Here is a 24351-nt window from a genome sequence, read left to right on the forward strand (position 1 = left end):
CAATAGAGTGGCCAAATCCGACTGTCGGATTTGGCCGGCGTCCGTGCAGCTGCTGTCAGCAGCTCCGTGTGTGAGATCACAGGGAGCTGCTGCAGGGAGCCACACATCACGGCACTCAGCCGTGTATCACAGTGTCGGTCGGGGAGCGCTTCAGGGAGCTACCGTCAGCCCGCCGCACCGCTCCCCCGTCTTCTCACCTCAATCCGACTTTTTTTTTTTTTTTTTTTATCGGATTCAGATTGTCGTAAACTGAGCCAAAACCTGTCGGATTTGGCCCCCCGTTTCCGACAGAAGCAGGCGGATCGGTGGCTATTCCGGCGATCCACGTGTCTTCCGGCAAGTCGTGAGATCTCGACTTGTCGGAAAAAAAATAAAATAAAACACTGAATAGGTCGGAACCCCTTCCGACCGAAATCTGCTGTCTTTCTGACAAGACGGCAGCTTCCGACAGCTATTGAATACACCCCTCTGGAGTCAATTTACGAAGCGTATAGTTTTTAAAGATGTTGCGCCTTAGGACAATTTAGGCCGCTGGATTTAAAGTGGCAAAAATCAGGTGCTTGTGATGCAATTCCTATCCGTGTAGGGAGATCGGCATAGGAAGGGTATTCGTGCGCAGGGTGACTGTGCGTTTGTCTGTATAGTTTAATGTGTCTGTTGTATCCGCCCAATCCATATCAATGTTTCTGTAGCCCTCTGCCACGTACAGACCCCTATTGATGTCCCATTGGCTGCACCCTCGTGTAACTCATTTGGAGCGTGGGACAGCTTTCTGAGTATTGCTTGCCAGAAGAGGAAGGGTTAACGCAACATATTTGGAACCCAGCACCAGTAGTCGGCCTTTAACAAACCCTTCTGTTAACCGCAGTGAGTAAACATGGAAGCAGACACAGAGCAACATGGATAGGCAAATATGTGCACAGAGCAGCGAGGGACAGTCAGTATAGGAACACAAAGGAGACGGCTGATTAACAAGGTCAGAGTGATGTGCTCCAAAGGACAGGGAGGATGTCTCAGCGTCTTACCACTGGTTTCATGGCTCCCGACACGTGTCTGTGCCAAACTTACAATAATAAGAATTTACTCACCGGTATTTCTATTTCTCGTAGTCCGTAGTGGATGCTGGGGACTCCGTAAGGACCATGGGGAATAGACAGGAGACTGGGCACTCTAAAAGAAAGATTAGGTACTATATCTGGTGTGCACTGGCTCCTCCCTCTATGCCCTTCCTCCAGACCTCAGTTAGGGAAACTGTGCCCGGAAGAGCTGACACAACAAGGAAAGGATTTTTGGAATCCAGGGTAAGACTCATACCAGCCACACCAATCACACTGTACAACTTGTGATAACCATACCCAGTTAACAGTATGAACAACTGAGCCTCAATCAACGGATGGCTCATAACAATAACCCTTTAGTAAGCAATAACTATATACACGTATTGCAGAAGTAGTCCGCACTTGGGACGGGCGCCCAGCATCCACTACGGACTACGAGAAATAGAATTACCGGTGAGTAAATTCTTATTTTCTCTGACGTCCTAGTGGATGCTGGGGACTCCGTAAGGACCATGGGGATTATACCAAAGCTCCCAAACGGGCGGGAGAGTGCGGACGACTCTGCAGCACCGAATGAGCAAACTCAAGGTCCTCCTCAGCCAGGGTATCAAACTTGTAGAACTTAGCAAATGTGTTTGAACCCGACCAAGTAGCAGCTCGGCAAAGCTGTAAAGCCGAGACCCCTCGGGCAGCCGCCCAAGAAGAGCCCACCTTCCTTGTGGAATGGGCTTTTACTGATTTTGGATGCGGCAATCCAGCCGCAGAGTGAGCCAGCTGAATCGTGCTACAGATCCAGCGAGCAATAGTCTGCTTCGAAGGAGGAGCGCCAACCTTGTTGGCTGCATACAGAATAAACAGCGAGTCAGACTTTGACTCCCGCCGTTCTGGAAACATAAATTTTCAAAGCCCGGACTACGTCCAGCAACTTGGAATCCTCCAAGTCCCTAGTAGCCGCAGGCACCACAATAGGTTGGTTCAAATAAAACGATGATACCACCTTAGGGAGAAATTGGGGACGAGTCCTCAATTCTGCCCTGTCCATATGGAAGATCAGATAAGGGTTTTTACATGACAAAACCGCCAATACTGACACACGCCTAGCCGAAGCTAAGGCCAATAGCATGACCACTTTCCACGTGAGATATTTTAGCTCCACGGTCTTAAGTGGCTCAAACCAGTGTGATTTCAGGAAATCCAACACAACGTTAAGATCCCAAGGTGCCACTGGTGGCACAAAAGGAGGCTGAATATGCAGCACTCCCTTTACAAACGTCTGAACCTCAGGCAGTGAAGCCAGTTCTTTTTTTAAAGAAAATGGATAGGGCCAAGATCTGAACCTTTATGGACCCTAATTTGAGGCCCATAGTCACACCTGACTGTAGGAAATGCAGAAAACGACCCAACTGGAAGTCCTCTGTAGGGGCCTTCCTGGCCTCACACCAAGCAACATATTTCCGCCATATGCGGTGATAATGCTTTGCTGTCACATCCTTCCTAGCTCTCATCAGCATAGGAATCACTTCATCTGGAATGCCCTTTTCCGTTAGGATCCGGCGTTCAACCGCCATGCCGTCAAACGCAGCCGCGGTAAGTCTTGGAACAGACAGGGCCCCTGCTGCAACAGGTCCTGTCTGAGAGGCAGAGGCCATGGGTCCTCTGTGACCATCTCTTGAAGTTCTGGGTACCAAGTCCTTCTTGGCCAATCCGGAACAATGAGTATTGTTCTCACTCCTCTTTTTCTTACTATTCTCAGTACCTTGTGTATGAGAGGAAGAGGAGGAAACACATATACCGACTGGAACACCCACGGAGTTACCAGTGCGTCCACAGCTATCGCCTGAGGGTCCCTTGACCTGGCGCAATATTTTTTTAGCTTTTTGTTTAGGCGGGACGCCATCATGTCCACCTGTGGCCGTTCCCACCGATTTGCAATCTGCTCGAAGACTTCTTGATGAAGTCCCCACTCTCCCGGGTGGAGGTCGTGCCTGCTGAGGAAGTCTGCTTCCCAGTTGTCCACTCCCGGAATGAACACTGCTGACAGTGCTTGCACGTGATTCTCCGCCCAACGAAGAATCCTTATGGCTTCCGCCATCGCCACCCTGCTTCTTGTGCCGACCTGTCGGTTTACATGGGCGACTGCCGTGATGTTGTCTAAACTGAATCAGCACTGGTTGGTCTCGAAGCAGGGGCTCCGCTTGACTCAGGGCGTTGTATATGGCCCTTAATTCCAGTATGTTTATGTGCAGACGAGTCTCCTGACTTGACCACAGCCCCTGGAAGTTTCTTCCCTGAGTGACTGCCCCCCATCCGCGGAGGCTTGCATCCGTGGTCACCAGGACCCAGTCCTGTATGCCGAACCTGCGGCCCTCGAGAAGATGAGCACTCTGCAGCCACCACAGAAGAGACACCCTGGCCCTCGGGGACAGGGCGATCAGCCGATGCATCTGAAGATGCAATCCGGACCACTTGTCCAACAGATCCCACTGAAAGATCCTGGCATGGAACCTGCCGAAAGGAATGGCTTCGTATGACGCTACCATCTTTCCCAGGACTCGCGTGCAGTGATGCACCGACACCTGCTTTGATTTCAGGAGATCCCTGACCATGGTCACTAACTCCTGAGCCTTCTCCTCCAGGAGAAATAACTTCTTCTGTTCTGTGTCCAGAATCATGCCCAGGAAGGGCAGACGCGTCGTAGGAATCAGCTGCGACTTTGGAATATTCAGAATCCAGCCGTGCCGTAGCAACACTTCCTGAGAGTGCGCTACGCTGACCAACAACTGCTCTCTGGACCTCGCCTTTATGAGGAGATCGTCCAAGTACGGGATAACTGTAACTCCTTGCTTCCGGAGAAGTACCATCATCTCCGCCATCACCTTGGTAAAGACTCTCGGTGCCGTGGATAGACCAAACGGCAACATCTGGAATTGGTAATGACAGTCCTGTACCACAAACCTGAGGTACTCCTGGTGAGGCGGATAAATGGGGACATGCAAGTACGCATCCTTGATGTCCAGAGATACCATAAAATCCCCCTCTTCCAGGCTGGCAATGACCGCTCTGAGCGATTCCATTTTGAACCTGAACTTTTTCATGTAAATGTTCAAGGATTTTAAATTTAGAATGGGTCTTACCGAACCGTCCGGTTTCGGTACCACAAACAGTGTGGAATAGTAACCCCTTCCCTGCTGAAGGGGGGGTACCATTATTATCACTTGCTGGAGGTACAGCTTGTGAATAGCCGTCAGGACTATCTCCCTCCCCGTGGGAGAAGCTGGCAAGGCGGATTTTAGGTAACGGTGAGGGGGCGTCACTTCGAATTCCAGCTTGTATCCCTGAGATACAATTTGTATAGCCCAAGGATGAACTTGTGAGCGAACCCACTGGTTGCAGAAATTTCGGAGACGCGCCCCCACCGCTCCTGGCTCCGCCTGTGGAGCCCCAGCGTCATGCGGTGGACATAGTGGAAGCAGGGGAGGACTTTTGTTCCTGAGAACTGGTTGCATGGTGCAGCTTATTTCCTCTACCCCTGCCTCTGGCAAGAAAGGATGCACCTCTGACTCTCTTGCTTTTTTGAGAACGAACGGACTGCATTTGGTAATAGGGTGCTTTCTTAGGCTGTGAGGAAACCTGTGGCAAGAAAGTCGACTTGCCAGCTGTCGCTGTGGATACGAGGTCCGAGAGACCGTCCCCAAACAATTCCTCACTCTTATAAGGCAAAACCTCCATGTGCTTTTTAGATTCGGCATCCCCTGTCCATTGCCGAGTCCATAAGACCCTCCTGGCAGAAATGGACATTGCATTTATTCGAGAGCCCAGCAGGCAAATGTCCCTCTGGGCATCCCGCATATATAAGACGACGTCTTTAATATGGCTAAGTGTTAGCAATACGGTATCCCTGTCCAGGGTATCCAACCCCTCTGACAGAGTATCTGTCCATGCTGCAACAGCACTGCACATCCAAGCTGAAGCAATAGCCGGTCTCAGTAGAGTACCAGAGTGTGTATACACTGACTTCAGGATAGCTTCCTGCTTTCTATCCGCAGGCTCCTTTAGGGCGGCCGTATCCTGAGACGGCAGGGCTACTCTTTTAGATAAGCGCGTCAGGGCCTTGTCAACCCTAGGGGAGGATTCCCAGCGTAACCTATCCGTTGGCGGGAAAGGGTACGCCATTAGTATTCACCACTTTCTTATCAGGGGAAGACCACGCTTCTTCACATAACTCATTTAATTCATGTGACGGGGGAAAAGTCACTGGCTGCTTTTTCTCCCCAAACATATTTACCCTCTTGTCAGGGACAGGGTCAGCCTCTGAAATGTGTAATATATTTTTCATTGCAATAATCATGTATCGGATGGCCTTAGTCATTTTGGGCTGTAATAGTGCCTCATCCTCGTCGACGCTGGAGTCGAACTCCGTGTCGACATCTGTGTCAACCAACTGAGATAGTGGGCGTTTTTGAGACGCTGACGGCCTCTGAGGCACCTGGGCAGGCCCGGGTTGAGAGCCCGGCTGTCCCCCGGCAGCAACATAATCAAATCTCTTATGTAATGAGTTTATATTGTCATTTAAGACCTTCCACATATCCATCCAATCAGGTGTCGGCACCGACGGGGGCGACACCACATTTATCTGCACTTGCTCTGCCTCCACGTAACCCTCCTCATCAAACATGTCGACACAGCCGTACCGACACACAGCACACACACAGGGAATGCTCTGACTGAGGACAGGACCCCACAAGGTCTATGGGGAGACAGAGAAAGAGTATGCCAGCACACACCACAGCACTATATACACAGGGATACACACTACCAGAAGTGAATTTTTCCCAATAGCTGCTGTATCAATACACCTTTTGCCTAAATTTATGTGCCCCCCCTCTCTTTTTACCCTCTTAGTGCCAGGAGACTGCAGGGGAGAGCCTGGGGAGCGTCCTTCCAGCAGAGCTGTGAAGAGAAATGGCGCTGGTGTGCTGAGGAAGAAGGCCCCGCCCCCTCAGCGGCGGGCTTCTGTCCCGCTGTTTCTGACTAAAAAATGGCGGGGGTTTTACACATATACAGTCACAGACTGTATTAGGTGTCTTTTTTATGTCAAAGGTATTCTTATTGCTGCCCAGGACGCCCCCCCCCCCAGCGCCCTGCACCCTACAGTGACCGGAGTGTGTGGTGTGCAGTGGGAGCAATGGCGCACAGCTGCGGTGCTGTGCGCTACCTTAATGAAGACAGGAGTCTTCAGCCGCCGATTTCATCACCAACTTCTGATCTTCTGGCTCTGCGAGGGGGACGGCGGCGCGGCTCCGGGAACGGACGACCGAGGACCTTTGCCTGTGTTCGAACCCTCTGGAGCTAATGGTGTCCAGTAGCCTAAGAAGCGCAACCTAGCTGTGAACAGGTACGTTTGCTTCTCTCACCTCGGTCCCACGTAGCAGTGAGTCTGTTGCCAGCAGATCTCACTGAAAATAAAAAACCTAACATTACTTTCTTTACTAGCAGGCTCAGGAGAGCCCACTAGGTGCATCCAGCTCTGGCCGGGCACAGATTCTAACTGAGGTCTGGAGGAGGGGCATAGAGGGAGGAGCCAGTGCACACAGATAGTACCTAATCTTTCTTTTAGAGTGCCCAGTCTCCTGCGGAGCCAGTCTATTCCCCATGGTCCTTACGGAGTCCCCAGCATCCACTAGGACGTCAGAGAAATAAAGGCAGTGCTGGGCAACAGGAGCCCCCCCCCACCCACCCAACCTTCACCTTTGGTCCCCAGCCGACTGCTTACGCTCAGCCATATTCTCTAACTTTTCTATAAGCTTACTTAGAACTTAATTTCACCAGGATGCACAAAATGCATCATGCCTGTGTTACACCTCTCCAACCTAGGGAGTTACATAAGTGCTTCACATCTCAGTGATATCTCTAGTCATTATTTATCAGCATGGATGGTGTACTAGTTAGCCTTAATGCCACACAGCACAGAGGTCACACCTTCAATGCCCACTCGTGGCTCCTCTGTGTGGGATTTGTATGTGCTCCCCAAGTTTGCGTGGGTTTCCTGCGGGTGCTCCGGTTTCCTCCCACACTCAGAAAACACTGGTGGGTTACTTGGCTTATGATGTGTCCCTGAGATACAGTGTATTCTCCACTGGGGCAGGGACTGATGTGAGTGACCAAAACATTTTTTGTAAAGTGCTGCGTAATAGGTGTTCGCTATAAAAATAAAGGTTTATAAAAACATATATTGGAAAAAAACATGCCTCGATTAATTGTGTGCACATGACATATGTAAGGCAACTTTAATTCCTGGTTTAGTGGACCTCATAGTAGCAGCCAGTATATACGTGGTAATGTAAACGGATTTGTTGATGCTAAAAAGCGTTGCTGCCATCAAGTGGACAATGTGGGGTATAGCACTTGTGATAAAGGACGGAACATAATCATTCCCATCCTTCATAAAACTTGATCCAGTGTGTACCCTGTTTAAAGCAGGGTACACACTAATGCCAAACAGATTTGCCGTACCGTAACAAATCACCTACATCGCACAGTGTGTACGGGTGATTGTTGCTAGCGACTGCGGGAGCGCGCAAACACTAGGTTTGACGTGCGGCACACCAAACCTAGCGAGATCGCTAGTGACCTTGTTAATGCTTATGAAGGACGGACCATGATCGTTCCGTCCTTTATAAAACTCGTTCTAGTGTGTACACAGAATCTGGGCTTAAAGGTATTCGCTCCAATGTCGGAAGGAATGTCCGTCACTCCAGTGTGTACCCAGCTTAAGTTTTTTATTTAAGACTACACCAAATGTGTACACATAACACAGCTGAGAGAGGTTACCCCACGGGACCCTCACTATAACAGCATATAAGTCTGCCAGCCCAGCAAGGTGGCAGCAGCCAATGCTGCAGGGGTAAGTACACATTTCTTGCACTATAACGCACATAATAGTTTTTATAAAGGTGTATGTACTAGACGCATAGGTCCAAGATCAAAGCCTGCATCTCATATTTCGGTTTTAAAAAGGATGTAAAAGAAAGGTGAGAGGGGCAACAGGAACGTGTGGGGGACTACGCACTGGATAAGGCTGGGAAGTGTCTGCAGAACGGTCACGTTGTACAAGGTTTTAGATTTCAGCCGTGCCAAGCTGCTCACCCAAGCAGAAGTAATGCCGCGCGATTTACTCCGATCCAAAACATACAATAATAGTTTACTGGGCTTTGTTCCACATTAATGTTTAGATAGTTTGTTCTTTGCTGTCAGAATTTACCTTAAGGCTGATGATGAAACAACGGTCAAAAAGGAATAAAAGGGGGGTACACGTGGAGAGATCGGTGCTCTATTTCTAAGCAACCTGACTAGATTGCTTAGAAATTAAGCAGATCTCTCCGTGTGTATGCCCCATAGCGATGCGCAGCCCCGCTGGTCGCTATTGCCGGTTCTAGACTGGCACAATCTAGTTAGATCGCTCACTTCACCGCTGGGTGAAGTGAGCGCCCCCCTCGCTCAGCACATATGACGCTGTGCGCTGAGCGGCGGGAGAGATGTGTGCCGAGTGTTCTGTGATAGATCGCTCAGCACGCATCTCCCCGTGTGTAAGGATCAAATAAGGTTAGAGATAAAAATATATTAAAAAAAAAAAAAGGGGCAGACTAGATGGGCCAAGTGGTTCTTATCTGCCGACAAATTCTATGTTTCTGTGTTTCTATGTTACCCCCTTACTGCCGATTGGCAACCCCCAGGATGTGGGCAGTAGTCTTACCAGAGCTCGCCGCACCATGGCAGTTGTTCAGCTCAGCCAGAATCTGGTTAAAGTCATCTTGATGAGCCACCCAGTTATCCTGTAATGTGAGAGAAAGTGTAAACACAACGCTGGCTACAGGCCTTGTTCCTCTAAGGAATAATAGTTTGACACTTAGGGGTCTATTCATGAAGCAGAGAAAAGAGTGGAGAAGTGAGCCAGTGGAGAAGTTACCCATGGCAACCAATCAGCTGCTCCATACCATTGTATACTATGCAAATTATAAATGTTACTTCAATGCTGATTGCCTGCCACGGGCAACTTCTCCACAGGCTCACTTCTCACTGCTTCATGAATAGACCCCTCAATCCTGTCTCAAGAGCTTACAATCAAGGCGGTGCAGAAAGGAGGTAGATTTAGGAAGGAGCTGGTGAGCAGACGTCATTTAAAATAAACAAGACCATATAAGTTACACAAGATATGTATGATGCAAGGCAGGTGCCACAATTAAATATTCTATGTATCTTTTCCTTGCAGCTCCCTCTACACGACTCTGTATGTAGTTGCAGCAGCTCTGTTCTCACCTCTGAATACCCACACTGTGCAGGAGAGATTCGCCGGCTACATCTCGTGCAGGGGTGTCAAACGCTTCATTTTGCGACCTGCGGGCATGGGTCCTTTTGCGGCCCGACCGCCTTCTCCGGTGGCGGTGCTGGTATCTTGAGCCACTCAGAGCTCGCAGACCAGCAGCCAATCAGGAGAGGCCGGCCCGCGAGCTCTGATTGGCTCACGTACCAGCGCCTGATTTAAGATACCAGCACCGCCGCCGGAGACCGGACTGAGGAGCAGGAGAGGCGCTTGCTGCGCTCTCCTGTCCTCACACACAGCCGGGCGTCCGTTCCCAGGTAGCAGGGGCAGCGAGCACATTGGGGACATAAGTGTATCGGGCCCTGCTCTACGGGTATGGGGGGGGGGCACGTGTGTATCGGGCACTGCTCTACGGGGGGGACGTGTGTATCTGGCCCTGCTCTACAGGGATGGGGCGGGGGGCACATGTGTATCGGGCCCTGCTCCACGGGGGGGCGGGGGGGGGGGGGGGGCGCGGACACGTGTGTATCGGGCCCTGCTCTACGGGGGGGAGACACACGTGTGTATCGGGCCCTGCTCTACGAGGGGGGGGGGGGGGGCACGTGTGTATCGGGCCCTGCTCTACGGGGGGGACGTGTGTATCGGGCCCTGCTCCACGGGAGAGGGAAGGGGGGGGGGCGTGTGTATCGGGCCCTGCTCTACGGGGGGGCACGTGTGTATCTTGCCCTGCTCTACGGGGGGGGGGGGGGCACGTGTGTATCGGGCCCTGCTCTACGGGGATGGGGCGGGGGGCACATGTGTATCGGGCCCTGCTCTACAGGGGGGACGTGTGTATCGGGCCCTGCTCTACGGGGATGGGGCGGGGGGCACATGTGTATCGGGCCCTGCTCCACGGGGGTGGGGGTGGGGGGGGGGGGGGACACGTGTGTATCGGGCCCTGCTCTACGAGGGGGGGGGGACACGTGTGCATCGGGCCCTGCTCCACGGGAGAGGGAAGGGCACGTGTGTATCGGGCCCTGCTCTACGGGGGGGCACGTGTGTATCTTGCCCTGCTCTACGGGGGGGGGGGGGGCACGTGTGTATTGGGCTCTGCTCTACGGGGGGGCACGTGTGTATCGGGCCCTGCTCTACGGGGGGGGGGGCACGTGTGTATTGGGCCCTGCTCTACGGGGGGGGGGCACGTGTGTATCTGGCCCTGCTCTACGGGGGAGGGCACGGGGGGGCACGTGTGTATCTGGCCCTGCTCTACGGGGGGGGGGGGGCACGTGTGTATCTGGCCCTGCTCTACGGGGGGGGGGCATGTGTGTATCTGGCCCTGCTCTACGGGGGGACGTGTGTATCGGGCCCTGCTCTATGGGGGGGGGGGGGGCACGTGTGTATCTGGCCCTGCTCTACGGGGATGGGGCGAGGCACATGTGTATCTTGCCCTGCTCTACGGGGGAAGGGACACGTGTGTATCGGGCCCTGCTCTACGGGGGGGACGTGTGTATCGGGCCCTGCTCTATGGGGGGGGGGGGGTGTATCGGGCCCTGCTCTACGGGGGGGGGGGGGCACGTGTGTATCTTGCCCTGCTCTACGGGGGGGCGGGGGCACGTGTGTATCTTGCCCTGCTCTACGGGGGGGCACGTGTGTATCTGGCCCTGCTATACGGGGGGGTGGGCACGTGTGTATCTGGCCCTGCTCTACGGGGGGGTGGGCACGTGTGTATCTGGCCCTGCTCTACGGGGGGGTGGGCACGTGTGTATCTGGCCCTGCTCTACGGGGGGGGCACGTGTGTATCTGACCCTGCTCTACGGGTGTCTGGCCCTATTGGGGGGGGGGGGGGGGGGGGACATGTGTATCTGGCCCTATTGGGGGGGGCACGTGTGTTTCGGGCCCTATTGGGGGGGCACGTGTGTATCGGGCCCTATTGGGGGGGGCACGTGTGTATCGGGCCCTATTGGGGGGGGGCACGTGTGTATCCGGCCCTATGGGGGGGGGGCACGTGTGTATCCGGCCCTATTGGGGGGGGGGGGGGCACGTGTGTATCTGGCCCTGCTCTACTGGGGCATATGTGTATCTGGCACTATTGGGGGCATATGTGTATCTGGCACTGCACTACTGAGGGCATGTATGTATCTGGCACTATTTGGGGCATATGTGTATCTGGCACTGCACTACTGAGGGCATATGTATATCTGGCCCCCACGTGTGTATCACACACCCATCCTTTGGGCGCGCGCATACAGTACCGCTAAGAAATGTTTTCTACTTGCACCACTGCATTAAAGTAAATGTTTTCTTCACGATACTTGACATCTCTTTGATTATACTTTGTTGTTGGTTTTTCTAAAAAAAAAACTTTGAAAATTGCTTATAAGACTCTTTTTCTTGCGGCCCACACAAGACTCAGGCATTGATTATTCGGCCCAGTTGGGAATTTTGAGTTTGACATGCCTGATCTAGTGCAATCATTGGGTCCAGTAGCAGACCCTGACCCTGCTGGGGCGGGAGATCCCCAGAGTCACACAGCAGAAGATCCCTGCACTGTAATGGTGCAAAGGATACTGCGTTCAGCACAGAGTATACATACTGCTAGCCAGCACACAATTGAGGATTTCATTGATCACCTTCCACGTTATTTCTTATAAAAATACATATTAAAAAAGATGGATATAGCGATAAGGACTAGCATATATGATTTGTGCTATATTTGAGTCACTTACTTTCTATACATTGTCACATACTTCCTATAATTTACGATATTTAGATTTTTTTTTTAATTATTATTATTTTTTAAGTCCATGAATCCTTCAGGAATATAAAAACAAAATATATAATTTTTTTTAAAGTGCAAAAAAAAAAAAAAAACTTCAAGTTTTAAGATATAATTCAAGTATAAATGCACATCCATAAAGATCTATTTTCCCTTGTGCTTGGTACAATGCTATGGACTGTGTCACCCCCTAACATAACAATTACTGGTGACGTAAATATCCAGTTTATTTTAGATTACAAATAGTTGAAAAATACTTTAATACCAAATTCTAATATAACTACTGGTGTGGATGACATTCTTTAAATCTAGTAATAGGGCTGTGCTCGCAAGCTTACAATCTATGGGCCTGATTCAGGCTCGGTCAGTGGCCCTCACTCCGAGTTGATCGCTCGCTAGCTACTTTTAGCAGCCGTGCAAACGCATAGTCTCAGCCCACGGGGGGAGGGGGGGGAGTGTATTTTCACTTTGCAAGTGTGCGAACGCATGTGCTGCCGAGCTCTGCAAAAACATTTTGTGCAGTTTCTGAGTAGCTCTGGACTTACTCAGTCATTGCGATCACTTCAGTCTTTTTGTTCCCGGAATGGACGTCAGACACCCGCCCTGCAAACGCTTGGACACGCCTGCGTTTTCCCTACCACTCCCAGAAAACGGTCAGTTGACACCCACAAACACCCTCATTCTATCAATCTCCTTGCGATCGGCTGTGCGAACGGAATCATCGTAGAAGCCATTGCTGGGCAACGAACCACTGTGTACTCGTACGATGCCCCTGCGCATTGTGGTGCATACGCATGCGCAGATTAGCCCCGTTCTGCCATGATAGCTGCGCTGCGAAAATCCGTAGCGAGCGATCAAGTCGGAATGACCCCCAGTGTTCCATGGAAGCTGCAGTGATGCTTTATATGGTAATGCAGGAGGAGGCATATGGTATAAGTAGACACCTCCTTCATGTGTGTGTGATCCAGCGCTGCACCTGAGAATACAGCACTGGATCACCCTAAGGTTACGCAGACCGGTCCCTGCAGCACCGTCGCTGAGGCCAGGAAATCTCTGTCGGAAGACAAACTCTGGCCTTAGCACTCCCATAAAACAGAGAAGACATGTCTCCTATTGTGAAACAGAGCCCAACATCGCCCCCAAATGGCTGCAGACTGTCCAACAGGTTCACCGATCGCACCTGATCAGGCCCTATATGATAACAGGCATTTAGTACATGAGGTTAAGTGTTGTATATTGGTTCAGCCAGGTTGCAATGGTAAAAAGTTCTGGCTGGGCTATAGGATCCAGTAACACTGCGGTGTTGGCCTGGGTCTAGAGGGCTGGGCTGTAGGATCCAGTAACACTGTGGTGTTGGCCTGGGTCTAGAGGGATGGGCTATAAGATAACACTGCGGTGTTGGCCTGGGTCTAGAGAGCTGGGCTATAGGATCCAGTAACACTGCGGTGTTGGCCTGGGTGTAGAGGGCTGGGCTATAGGATCCAGCAACACTGCGGTGTTGGCCTGGGTGTAGAGGGCTGGGCTATAGGATCCAGTAACACTGTGGTGTTGGCCTGGGTCTAGAGGGCTGGGCTATAGGATCCAGTAACACTGCGGTGTTGGCCTGGGTCTAGAGGGCTGGGCTATAGGATCCAGTAACACTGCGGTGTTGGCCTGGGTCTAGAGGGCTGGGCTATAGAATCCAGTAACACTGCGGTGTTGGCCTGGGTCTAGAGGGCTGGGCTATAGAATCCAGTAACACTGCGGTGTTGGCCTGGGTCTAGAGGGCTGGGCTATAGAATCCAGTAACACTGCGGTGTTGGCCTGGGTGTAGAGGGCTGGGCTATAGGATCCAGTAACACTGCGGTGTTGGCCTGGGTGTAGAGGGCTGGGCTATAGGATCCAGTAACACTGCGGTGTTGGCCTGGGTGTAGAGGGCTGGGCTATAGGATCCAGTAACACTGCGGTGTTGGCCTGGGTGTAGAGGGCTGGGCTATAGGATCCAGTAACACTGCGGTGTTGGCCTGGGTCTAGAGGGCTGGGCTATAAGATCCAGTAACACTGCGGTGTTGGCCTGGGTCTAGAGGGCTGGGCTATAAGATCCAGTAACACTGCGGTGTTGGCCTGGGTCTAGAGGGCTGGGCTATAGGATCCAGTAACACTGCGGTGTTGGCCTGGGTGTAGAGGGCTGGGCTATAGGATCCAGTAACACTGCGGTGTTGGCCTGGGTGTAGAGGGCTGGGCTATAGGATCCAGTAACACTGTGGTGTTGGCCTGGGTCTAGAGGGATGGGCTATAAGATAACACTGCGGTGTTGGCCTGGGTCTAGACAGCTGGGCTATAGGATCCAGTAACACTGCGGTGTTGGCCTGGGTGTAGAGGGCTGGGCTATAGGATCCAGCAACACTGCGGTGTTGGCCTGGGTGTAGAGGGCTGGGCTATAGGATCCAGTAACACTGTGGTGTTGGCCTGGGTCTAGAGGGATGGGCTATAAGATAACACTGCGGTGTTGGCCTGGGTCTAGAGAGCTGGGCTATAGGATCCAGTAACACTGTGGTGTTGGCCTGGGTCTAGAGGGCTGGGCTATAAGATCCAGTAACACTGCGGTGTTGGCCTGGGTCTAGAGGGCTGGGCTGTAGGATCCAGTAACACTGCGGTGTTGGCCTGGGTGTAGAGGGCTGGGCTATAGGATCCAGTAACACTGTGGTGTTGGCCTGGGTCTAGAGGGATGGGCTATAAGATAACACTGCGGTGTTGGCCTGGGTCTAGACAGCTGGGCTATAGGATCCAGTAACACTGCGGTGTTGGCCTGGGTGTAGAGGGCTGGGCTATAGGATCCAGCAACACTGCGGTGTTGGCCTGGGTGTAGAGGGCTGGGCTATAGGATCCAGTAACACTGTGGTGTTGGCCTGGGTCTAGAGGGATGGGCTATAAGATAACACTGCGGTGTTGGCCTGGGTCTAGAGAGCTGGGCTATAGGATCCAGTAACACTGTGGTGTTGGCCTGGGTCTAGAGGGCTGGGCTATAAGATCCAGTAACACTGCGGTGTTGGCCTGGGTCTAGAGGGCTGGGCTGTAGGATCCAGTAACACTGCGGTGTTGGCCTGGGTGCAGAGGGCTGGGCTATAGGATCCAGTAACACTGTGGTGTTGGCCTGGGTCTAGAGGGATGGGCTATAAGATAACACTGCGGTGTTGGCCTGGGTCTAGAGAGCTGGGCTATAGGATCCAGTAACACTGTGGTGTTGGCCTGGGTGCAGAGGGCTGGGCTATAGGATCCAGTAACACTGCGGTGTTGGCCTGGGTGTAGAGGGCTGGGCTATAGGATCCAGTAACACTGTGGTGTTGGCCTGGGTCTAGAGGGATGGGCTATAAGATAACACTGCGGTGTTGGCCTGGGTCTAGAGAGCTGGGCTATAGGAACCAGTAACACTGTGGTGTTGGCCTGGGTCTAGAGGGCTGGGCTATAGGATCCAGTAACACTGCGGTGTTGGCCTGGGTCTAGAGGGCTGGGCTATAGGATCCAGTAACACTGCGGTGTTGGCCTGGGTGCAGAGGGCTGGGCTATAGGATCCAGTAACACTGTGGTGTTGGCCTGGGTCTAGAGGGATGGGCTATAAGATAACACTGCGGTGTTGGCCTGGGTCTAGAGAGCTGGGCTATAGGATCCAGTAACACTGTGGTGTTGGCCTGGGTGCAGAGGGCTGGGCTATAGGATCCAGTAACACTGCGGTGTTGGCCTGGGTGTAGAGGGCTGGGCTATAGGATCCAGTAACACTGTGGTGTTGGCCTGGGTCTAGAGGGATGGGCTATAAGATAACACTGCGGTGTTGGCCTGGGTCTAGAGAGCTGGGCTATAGGAACCAGTAACACTGTGGTGTTGGCCTGGGTCTAGAGGGCTGGGCTATAGGATCCAGTAACACTGCGGTGTTGGCCTGGGTCTAGAGGGCTGGGCTATAGGATCCAGTAACACTGCGGTGTTGGCCTGGGTGCAGAGGGCTGGGCTATAGGATCCAGTAACACTGCGGTATTGGCCTGGGTCTAGAGAGCTGGGCTATAGGATCCAGTAACACTGCGGTGTTGGCCTGGGTCTAGAGGGCTGGGCTATAGGATCCAGTAACACTGCGGTGTTGGCCTGGGTGTAGAGGGCTGGGCTATAGGATCCAGTAACACTGCGGTGTTGGCCTGGGTGTAGAGGGCTGGGCTATAGGATCCAGTAACACTGTGGTGTTGGCCTGGGTCTAGAGGGATGGGCTATAAGATAACACTGCGGTGTTGACCTGGGTCTAGAGAGATGGGCTATAGGATCCAGTAACACTGCGGTGTTGGCCTGGGTGTAGAGGGCTGGGCTATAGGATCCAGTAACACTGCGGTGTTGGCCTGGGTGTAGAGGGCTGGGCTATAGAATCCAGTAACACTGTGGTGTTGGCCTGGGTCTAGAGGGATGGGCTATAAGATAACACTGTGGTGTTGGCCTGGGTCTAGAGGGCTGGGCTATAAGATCCAGTAACACTGCGGTGTTGGCCTGGGTCTAGAGGGCTGGGCTATAGGATCCAGTAACACTGCGGTGTTGGCCTGGGTGCAGAGGGCTGGGCTATAGGATCCAGTAACACTGCGGTGTTGGCCTGGGTGCAGAGGGCTGGGCTATAGGATCCAGTAACACTGCGGTGTTGGCCTGGGTGTAGAGGGCTGGGCTATAGGATCCAGTAACACTGCGGTGTTGGCCTGGGTGTAGAGGGCTGGGCTATAGGATCCAGTAAAACTGCGGTGTTGGCCTGGGTGTAGAGGGCTGGGCTATAGGATCCAGTAACACTGCGGTATTGGCCTGGGTCTAGAGAGCTGGGCTATAGGATCCAGTAACACTGCGGTGTTGGCCTGGGTCTAGAGGGCTGGGCTATAAGATCCAGTAACACTGCGGTGTTGGCCTGGGTCTAGAGGGCTGGGCTATAGGATCCAGTAACACTGCGGTGTTGGCCTGGGTGTAGAGGGCTGGGCTATAGGATCCAGTAACACTGCGGTGTTGGCCTGGGTGTAGAGGGCTGGGCTATAGGATCCAGTAACACTGCGGTGTTGGCCTGGGTGTAGAGGGCTGGGCTATAGGATCCAGTAAAACTGCGGTGTTGGCCTGGGTCTAGAGGGCTGGGCTATAGGATCCAGTAACACTGCGGTATTGGCCTGGGTCTAGAGAGCTGGGCTATAGGATCCAGTAACACTGTGGTGTTGGCCTGGGTCTAGAGGGCTGGGCTATAGGATCCAGTAACACTGTGGTGTTGGCCTGGGTCTAGAGAGCTGGGCTATAGGATCCAGTAACACTGTGGTGTTGGCCTGGGTCTAGAGGGCTAAGCTATAAGATCCAGTAACACTGCGGTGTTGGCCTGGATGAGTGTAGACAGAGAACAACCTGTAAATGTTGTGTCTGCACTGCGTAGAGGGATGGTGACTGGGTAGCAATGGGGCTAACTCGGAGTAAAATACATAACTTTGAACCTTGGTAACACCAGGCTGCAGTGCAGGTGGGGGAGAAGTAACCTGTGCGCAGTCAGATGTGGGTGGGGAGCGTACAAACGCCCATCTAAATTGCAGTGTAAAAATAAAGCTGCCCAGCATGTGTGGGCTACATGCAAAGGCAGCCAGTATTTAACCGGCAAGCAAAACAAATAAATGTATTTGTAACGGTGAATGTGAGCAGGTAATGAGCGTGGATGAGAGACGCAGATATTGTACAGAGCGGGGGAGCCGAGCTGGGAGATATCCTGAGATTAGCGCACAGAGATTTATGCCGGTATAGTCTTGTTTATTGCTTTATATTCGGTTAGTAGCAGTATTTACATTTTTGCTTGCGTCCTGAGGTAGTAGCCGCAATGACGTCCGTACACCAGATAGCACAATGAGCATTAACACAGAAGGAACCACCAACACTGACCTTTTTAATAAATTATTCTATACATTCTGGCCCTGGCAGTATTGGCGCGACACAGGCCCACTGTAGGTCATTACCTCGTTGTTGATGGATGCGCCCAGGCCCAGAGTGTTGTTCTTCACTTGCACCTTGATGTGTTCGGTGGATCCTTGTTCCTGAGCCCCAAGACCCTATAAATATATGCATTTAGAATAAAAAAGAAAAGAAAAAGAAACAAAAAAAAAAAAGAAGAAGACGAAAACCACATAGTATATGTAAATTCCAGTCATTAACATGAGCTGTTACACTGTGTCAGGTTGAGGGTGATACGTTGTCCGAGATAAAGGACAACTGGAATATTACCAAACCCTCAGAAGGCACGGTTGGTCCCCTGATTAGTTATATTTTATACATGTGCACAGGGGCGGTGACATTTATCACTGGTCATTTCCACGCCCCCTCCCGCAGGTCATCCCCATTTAATCTCCTGCCAGGTATATCTTCTCATTGCAATTACAGAACATCATAACGGGAGACTGCGAGATGGCCTCATCCATAGGAACCTCACCTTCCCTTTGGACCACCCCATCTTCTCCAGCATTTTCTGTCCGACTTTAGACTCGTCTTTGCTCCAGGTGCTGTTTCTTGGATCCACCGACCATTTCTGCTTCCTGCGAGCTGCGGGAAATTGCAACAAACACGTCAGTTACATGGCGATACCATACTCCCAGCTCTATATTTTGGGGGACACCAAGAGACGTTTCTATTACGCAACAGGAAGAACAAGTTCAAATGTAACAAAACAAACAACAACAAAAATCGCTCATCATGAGTTCAAGACATTCTGGAGTCTCTTCTCCCGGTTTTACTGACCACATGCGACTGCTTGTTGCGGTCTCTATAGAACACGCTGAAGTGTTAGGTAGTAATAACGGGTCTACGTTAGATACCAGGCGGCAGTAACGTCCCTACTAAAGCATTAAAAGAACCGATGACTCGCAATGAGCACCTTAGAGGACGGAATGGCCCACAAACATTGTGCTGGAACACCTCAGGGTTTACATGTAGTTAGCCTGTAGGACACACCAATGGCCTGGAGGCCTCCTCGTCCTCTACTCGTGACCACCAAGAGACCATACAAATTTAATCTAAACAGATTACTACATTTATATCCTCCAGCTGTGTTACTACAAGTCGCAGGTAGAGTGGACGTGTGACAGGACGTGAGCGATAGTACCTGATCTGTCAGGCCATACAATCCACCCCATACTTTCTTCCGCGTGCCCAGTGAGGTAAAATATGGAGAGTTAGGAGGTGGAGTGGTAGGCTTCAGCAAGGTGGTGAGATTTTAAGGCACATGCAAAGGCTGGGAGGTTAGGCGGAAGTCTTGAGTCTGGGTGAGGACATTCCAGGTGATAGGTGCAGCACAAGAGAAATCCTGAAGTCAAGAGTGAGAGGAAGCTGTCTTTGGCTAAGTGGAGTGGGTGAGAAGGGAGTATGGGTGGAGATGTGGTCCTTGTGCTCCGGGTCTCCACTTCAGCCCGTAAGCAGTGTCCATCTGCTATAGGTTATAGGTTCCCTCACCCCCAGTTTTCCGCAGACAGCCCTCTTCTTTTTTTCTATTCCAACCAAAATATCTAATCGCAATATCCAAGTAATCAGATCCAAGGCCTGAGAAGTGGTGATAGGGTGTAATGACTGTTTTACACCCCACGACCTCTGTGTCCCCCCACTATTGCCCTCATGTTTTTGTTACGTTATCATTCTTGCAGGTTGTAATAACATACCTACGGCAACTTGTTCATTGTTTATATTGTGCACCGCATACTAATAATGGGAGCTCTTCCATATAGTGAGAGGCTGCTAGAGTGAGCGCAGTGACTATACTGCACATTACCGATCCCCACTGATACAGAGCACAGGGACCTGCAGTGTATGGGGCAGGGGGTGCCTGGGAGACAGCGAGAGGCCATGTTGCTCCATAACAATACACAGTCTCTTCACTGTCCTGTGCAGAATGGCCAGAGAGCTTTTATCATTTTGTTTTGTTACGTATCAGTCACTTTGCTCCTCTAAGTAAATAAACCCCATGTCACTAGGGTGACTATAAAGACACTATGAGCTAGGGTTTTAGGAAAAGCCCAAGAAAATATTGATCATAAGATTGACAATGATATGACCATTAATAAGATATACATTGCTGATAGGATATACATTGCTGATGAACATACAGACACTGTGTGCCGGGTTCCGTGCTACTCTTACACGCTGAGAAGGTGCATCCTATTCACATAACTATACCTACTAGAGGCAACAAAACTACATTACTAACGCACCCCGACCACTGGGGGTTGCTGCCCTTGTACGCCTGTGTGCAACGGTGACCGAGTCTGTGTAACCTGGCTCATGTGTGAGTAGCCGTGGCTCTTTCTTAAGGGGCCTACACACAGTGCGATTTTACCTCCAATATAGACCATATTGGAAGTAAATATAGTGCATATCGCACCATGGGCCTAATTCAGAGTTGATCGCAGCAGCAAATTTGTTAGCAGTTGGGCAAAGCCATAGGGGTCATTCCGGCCCGTTCGCACGCTGCTTTTTTCCGCAGCCGTGCGAACGGGTCCGGAATGCGCATGCACAGCGGGCGCAATGCGCAGGTGCATCGCTGCCCGGCGATGGGGAACGCCGGGCAGCGACTGAATTAAAGTAGGAAACGATCACTAATGCGATCGCACCGTGATTGACAGGAGGAAGGCGTTCCGTGGCATCAACTGACTATTTTCGGGGAGTGGGGATTCCGAGCCCCTGTCACACCAGGACCCCCAGCAGTGGCACCTCACTTGTGTTCACTGCCCCACCACGATCACGGCACCACCGCATCCCACCGTCTGTCACTGCGCCCCCGCGATCGCGGCACCCCCGCATTCCTCCTGCGATCGTTGCACCCCACCCACGGTCACTGATCCCCCCCCCCTGCGATCGCCCGTCAACCCAGTATTGGCAGCAGCAGAGCAGGTGACGGACCGGAGCTAGAGCTGCATATGCCCCAGACCAGCATGCCCGACACCCGTTCACCATGCTCCCCCTCCCCTGCTGGCACCCACGATCGTCCCCCCCCCACATCCCCTGGTACCCGTGAATACCACTCGGCAGAGGCACTGGTCACCAGGTCTGGGCTGTCACCGGGTCATGGGGGGAGAAAGATGTATGAGAGCTGTATAAGATCTTATCTCGCCAGGGCAACACACCATACAGTCTCAGCGGCCGGTACCATGTGAGGCTGGCTGCAGGCAGGACTGTTACCGTCAGCCCTGGATCCTTCCATCACCCGCACACTGCACCCTTCGGTTGGCTCACGGGTGTTACCACCAGCTCCATCACTGTCGCTGCAGCCGGGAGCAGAGAGGGGGTCAGATAAAGCACACTCACACCCGCCTGCCAGCTCACGGATGTCACCCATCACCTACACAGTTACACTGTTCCTAGTTCCAAGGTGCCACCCACTATCACCCGCACACACCTGCCCAGCAGCACTTTCAGTCTCCCCTACCTGCACCCTCCCTCCCCCAGGTAAAACAATGCATTCCGTAAAATTTGCGTATGGGGAGTAAATGACTAAGGGCCTAATTCAGACCTGACCGCTTTTTTATGAATTCGTAAGGCGGATGATTATCGCTCGACTGTGCATGCGTATAGATCATTATGCGCACGCGTGAGGCCAAACTGCAAAAAGAAATCAGCGTCTTTTTTGATTGCGGTTTGATTGACAGGAAGCGGACGTTTGGGGGGTGGTAACTGTCCGTTTTCTGGGAGTGTTCGGAAAAACGCAGGCGTTCCCAGGCGTTTTCAGAATGGGTGTGTGACGTCAGCTCCAGCCCTGATCAGCCTGCTTCTTTTGCACTGTAGGAGTAAGTCCTGGGCATCGCACAGACTGCACACAATGGAAAAATCATTCGATGGTGAGTGAGTTGCGCACCCCAACAGCAGCTCAGTCTCCCCTGCCAGACGACACCCTAAGTTGGTGAGATGTGTGGAGCACCGATGATAAGTTGGTGAGATGTGTGGAGCACCGATGATAAGTTGGTGAGATGTGTGGAGCACTGATGACAAGTTGGTGAGATGTGTGGAGCACCGATGATAAGTTGGTGAGATGTGTGGAGCACTGATGATAAGTTGGTGAGATGTGTGGAGCACCGATGATAAGTTGGTGAGATGTGTGGAGCACCGATGATAAGTTGGTGAGATGTGTGGAGCACCGATGATAAGTTGGTGAGATGTGTGGAGAACTGATGATAAGTTGGTGAGATGTGTGGAGCACTGATGATAAGTTAGTGAGATGTGTGGAGCACTGATGACAAGTTGGTGAGATGTGTGGAGCACTGATGATAAGTTGGTGAGATGTGTGGAGCACTGATGACAAGTTGGTGAGATGTGTGGAGCACCGATGATAAGTTGGTGAGATGTGTGGAGCACTGATGATAAGTTGGTGAGATGTGTGGAGCACCGATGATAAGTTGGTGAGATGTGTGGAGCACCGATGATAAGTTGGTGAGATGTGTGGAGCACTGATGATAAGTTAGTGAGATGTGTGGAGCACTGATGACAAGTTGGTGAGATGTGTGGAGCACTGATGATAAATTGGTGAGATGTGTGGAGCACTGATGATAAGTTAGTGAGATGTGTGGAGCACTGATAAGTTGGTGAGATGTGTGGAGCACTGATGACAAGTTGGTGAGATGTGTGGAGCACTGATGACAAGTTGGTGAGATGTGTGGAGCACTGATGATAAGTTGGTGAGATGTGTGGAGCACTGATGATAAGTTGGTGAGATGTGTGGAGCACTGAAGACAAGTTGGTGAGATGTGTGGAGCACTGATGATAAATTGGTGAGATGTGTGGAGCACTGATGATAAGTTGGTGAGATGTGTGGAGCACTGATGACAAGTTGGTGAGATGTGTGGAGCACTGATGATTAGTTGGCGAGATGTGTGGAGCACTGATGATAAGTTGGTGAGATGTGTGGAGCACTGTTTTAGTTGGGCAGGAAAGTTGGTCTGATGTATGGCTAGTATAAGGTGCAAACTGTAAATCAAACTCAGTAGGCTGCTCCGCTCAGTCTCCATGGCAGCAGTCGTCTCGCACCATATGGCACAAAGACGCTCAGTGTATGAGGCCACATCTGTATGACACATGAAGCTACACTATATAGATATAATATATACATCCTACATCATACAGGATATATAGGGCGTGTTGTGATCATTATTTTTAACATATAAAGGGCATGCACATTATACCCAACATGAATCCTGTCACAACATGTGTGTGTGCTATTTAAAGTGTTTCTTGTGGACAAGTCAGGTATGTTACATTGTATCTCCAGTGCTCCCTATGTGTACATGTTTATCACATGTACACATAGGGAGCACTGGAGATACAATGTAACAGCATGTTACATGGGAGCTGGTGCACCTCCATGTGATAAGCACGGCAGCCGGGGTGCCCCCATGTGAAAAGCGTGGCAGCTGGGGTGCCCCCATGTGATAAGCATGGCAGCCAGGGAGCCCCCAGGTGATAAGCATGGCAGCTGGGGTGCCCCTATGTGATAAGCATGTTACATGATATTTGGGGTGCCCCCATGTGATAAGCATGTTACATATTTGGGGTGCCCCCATGTAATAAGCATGGCAAATGAGGTGCCCTCATGTGATAAGCATGTTACATGACATTTGGGGTGCACCCATGTGATAAGCATGTTACATGACATCTGGGGTGCCCCCATGTGATAAGCATGGCAGCTGTGGTGAGAGACCCCTGTGTGAGTAGGGTGGGTGAAGGGGGGATGGGGGGGGAGGTCAGGTCACACACTCACGTTCCGCCAGCATCGCCATAATCCCTGAGTTGGAAAAGATTCAGGAGCCGGCAACTCCAGAGGAGAGAGTCAAATGTGGAGACAGCAGGAGGACGGGCGCAGGAATGTGACGTCACATCGAGATCGGCGACCGCTAGATTCTCATTCTGTTCTTCCGTCCTCACAGCAGCCGCCATTGTGTCGTAGCTAGGCACGGGAGCGCGCCCACTGCCGCAGCTCAGTACACGGCAGGCGGGGAGAGAGGCCGTGACGTCACTGCAGGTTTGGACACTGACAGTCTGCGGAGGCGCTGTGGCCTAGATGCGCGCATAATCCCAGGTGTCGAGTCAGTGTGTGACAGGCAGTCAGAGTGTCAGTCACAGTCAGTCAGCGTGTCCTTGTTTGTTATGACTTGCCTCAGTTGCCTGCACAGTCTATCTTTTCTTGCGATACTGACCTGGCGGGACTGCGCATCAGAATCGAATCGGGT

At 51.8% G+C, this 24351-nt stretch overlaps 1 protein-coding gene across 1 annotated transcript in view; it reads right to left on the reverse strand.

Annotated features, from left to right (window-relative positions):
- Nucleotides 1–24049, reverse strand: part of PINX1 (PIN2 (TERF1) interacting telomerase inhibitor 1) — a 197333-nt gene extending 173284 nt beyond the window's left edge. The window contains exons 1-4 of the mRNA XM_063915085.1: nucleotides 23883–24049; nucleotides 18579–18688; nucleotides 18109–18201; nucleotides 8812–8890 (exon numbers count right to left, since the gene is read on the reverse strand). Of these exons, the coding sequence (XP_063771155.1) occupies nucleotides 8812–8890; nucleotides 18109–18201; nucleotides 18579–18688; nucleotides 23883–23901 (301 nt within the window). The 5' untranslated portion in view covers nucleotides 23902–24049. The remainder of the gene's footprint in view (nucleotides 1–8811; nucleotides 8891–18108; nucleotides 18202–18578; nucleotides 18689–23882) is intronic.
- Between the last annotated feature and the right edge of the window lie 302 nt (nucleotides 24050–24351).

Source organism: Pseudophryne corroboree, chromosome 4 (genome assembly GCF_028390025.1).
Source record: "Pseudophryne corroboree isolate aPseCor3 chromosome 4, aPseCor3.hap2, whole genome shotgun sequence".
NCBI classification, from domain to species: Eukaryota; Metazoa; Chordata; class Amphibia; order Anura; family Myobatrachidae; genus Pseudophryne; species Pseudophryne corroboree.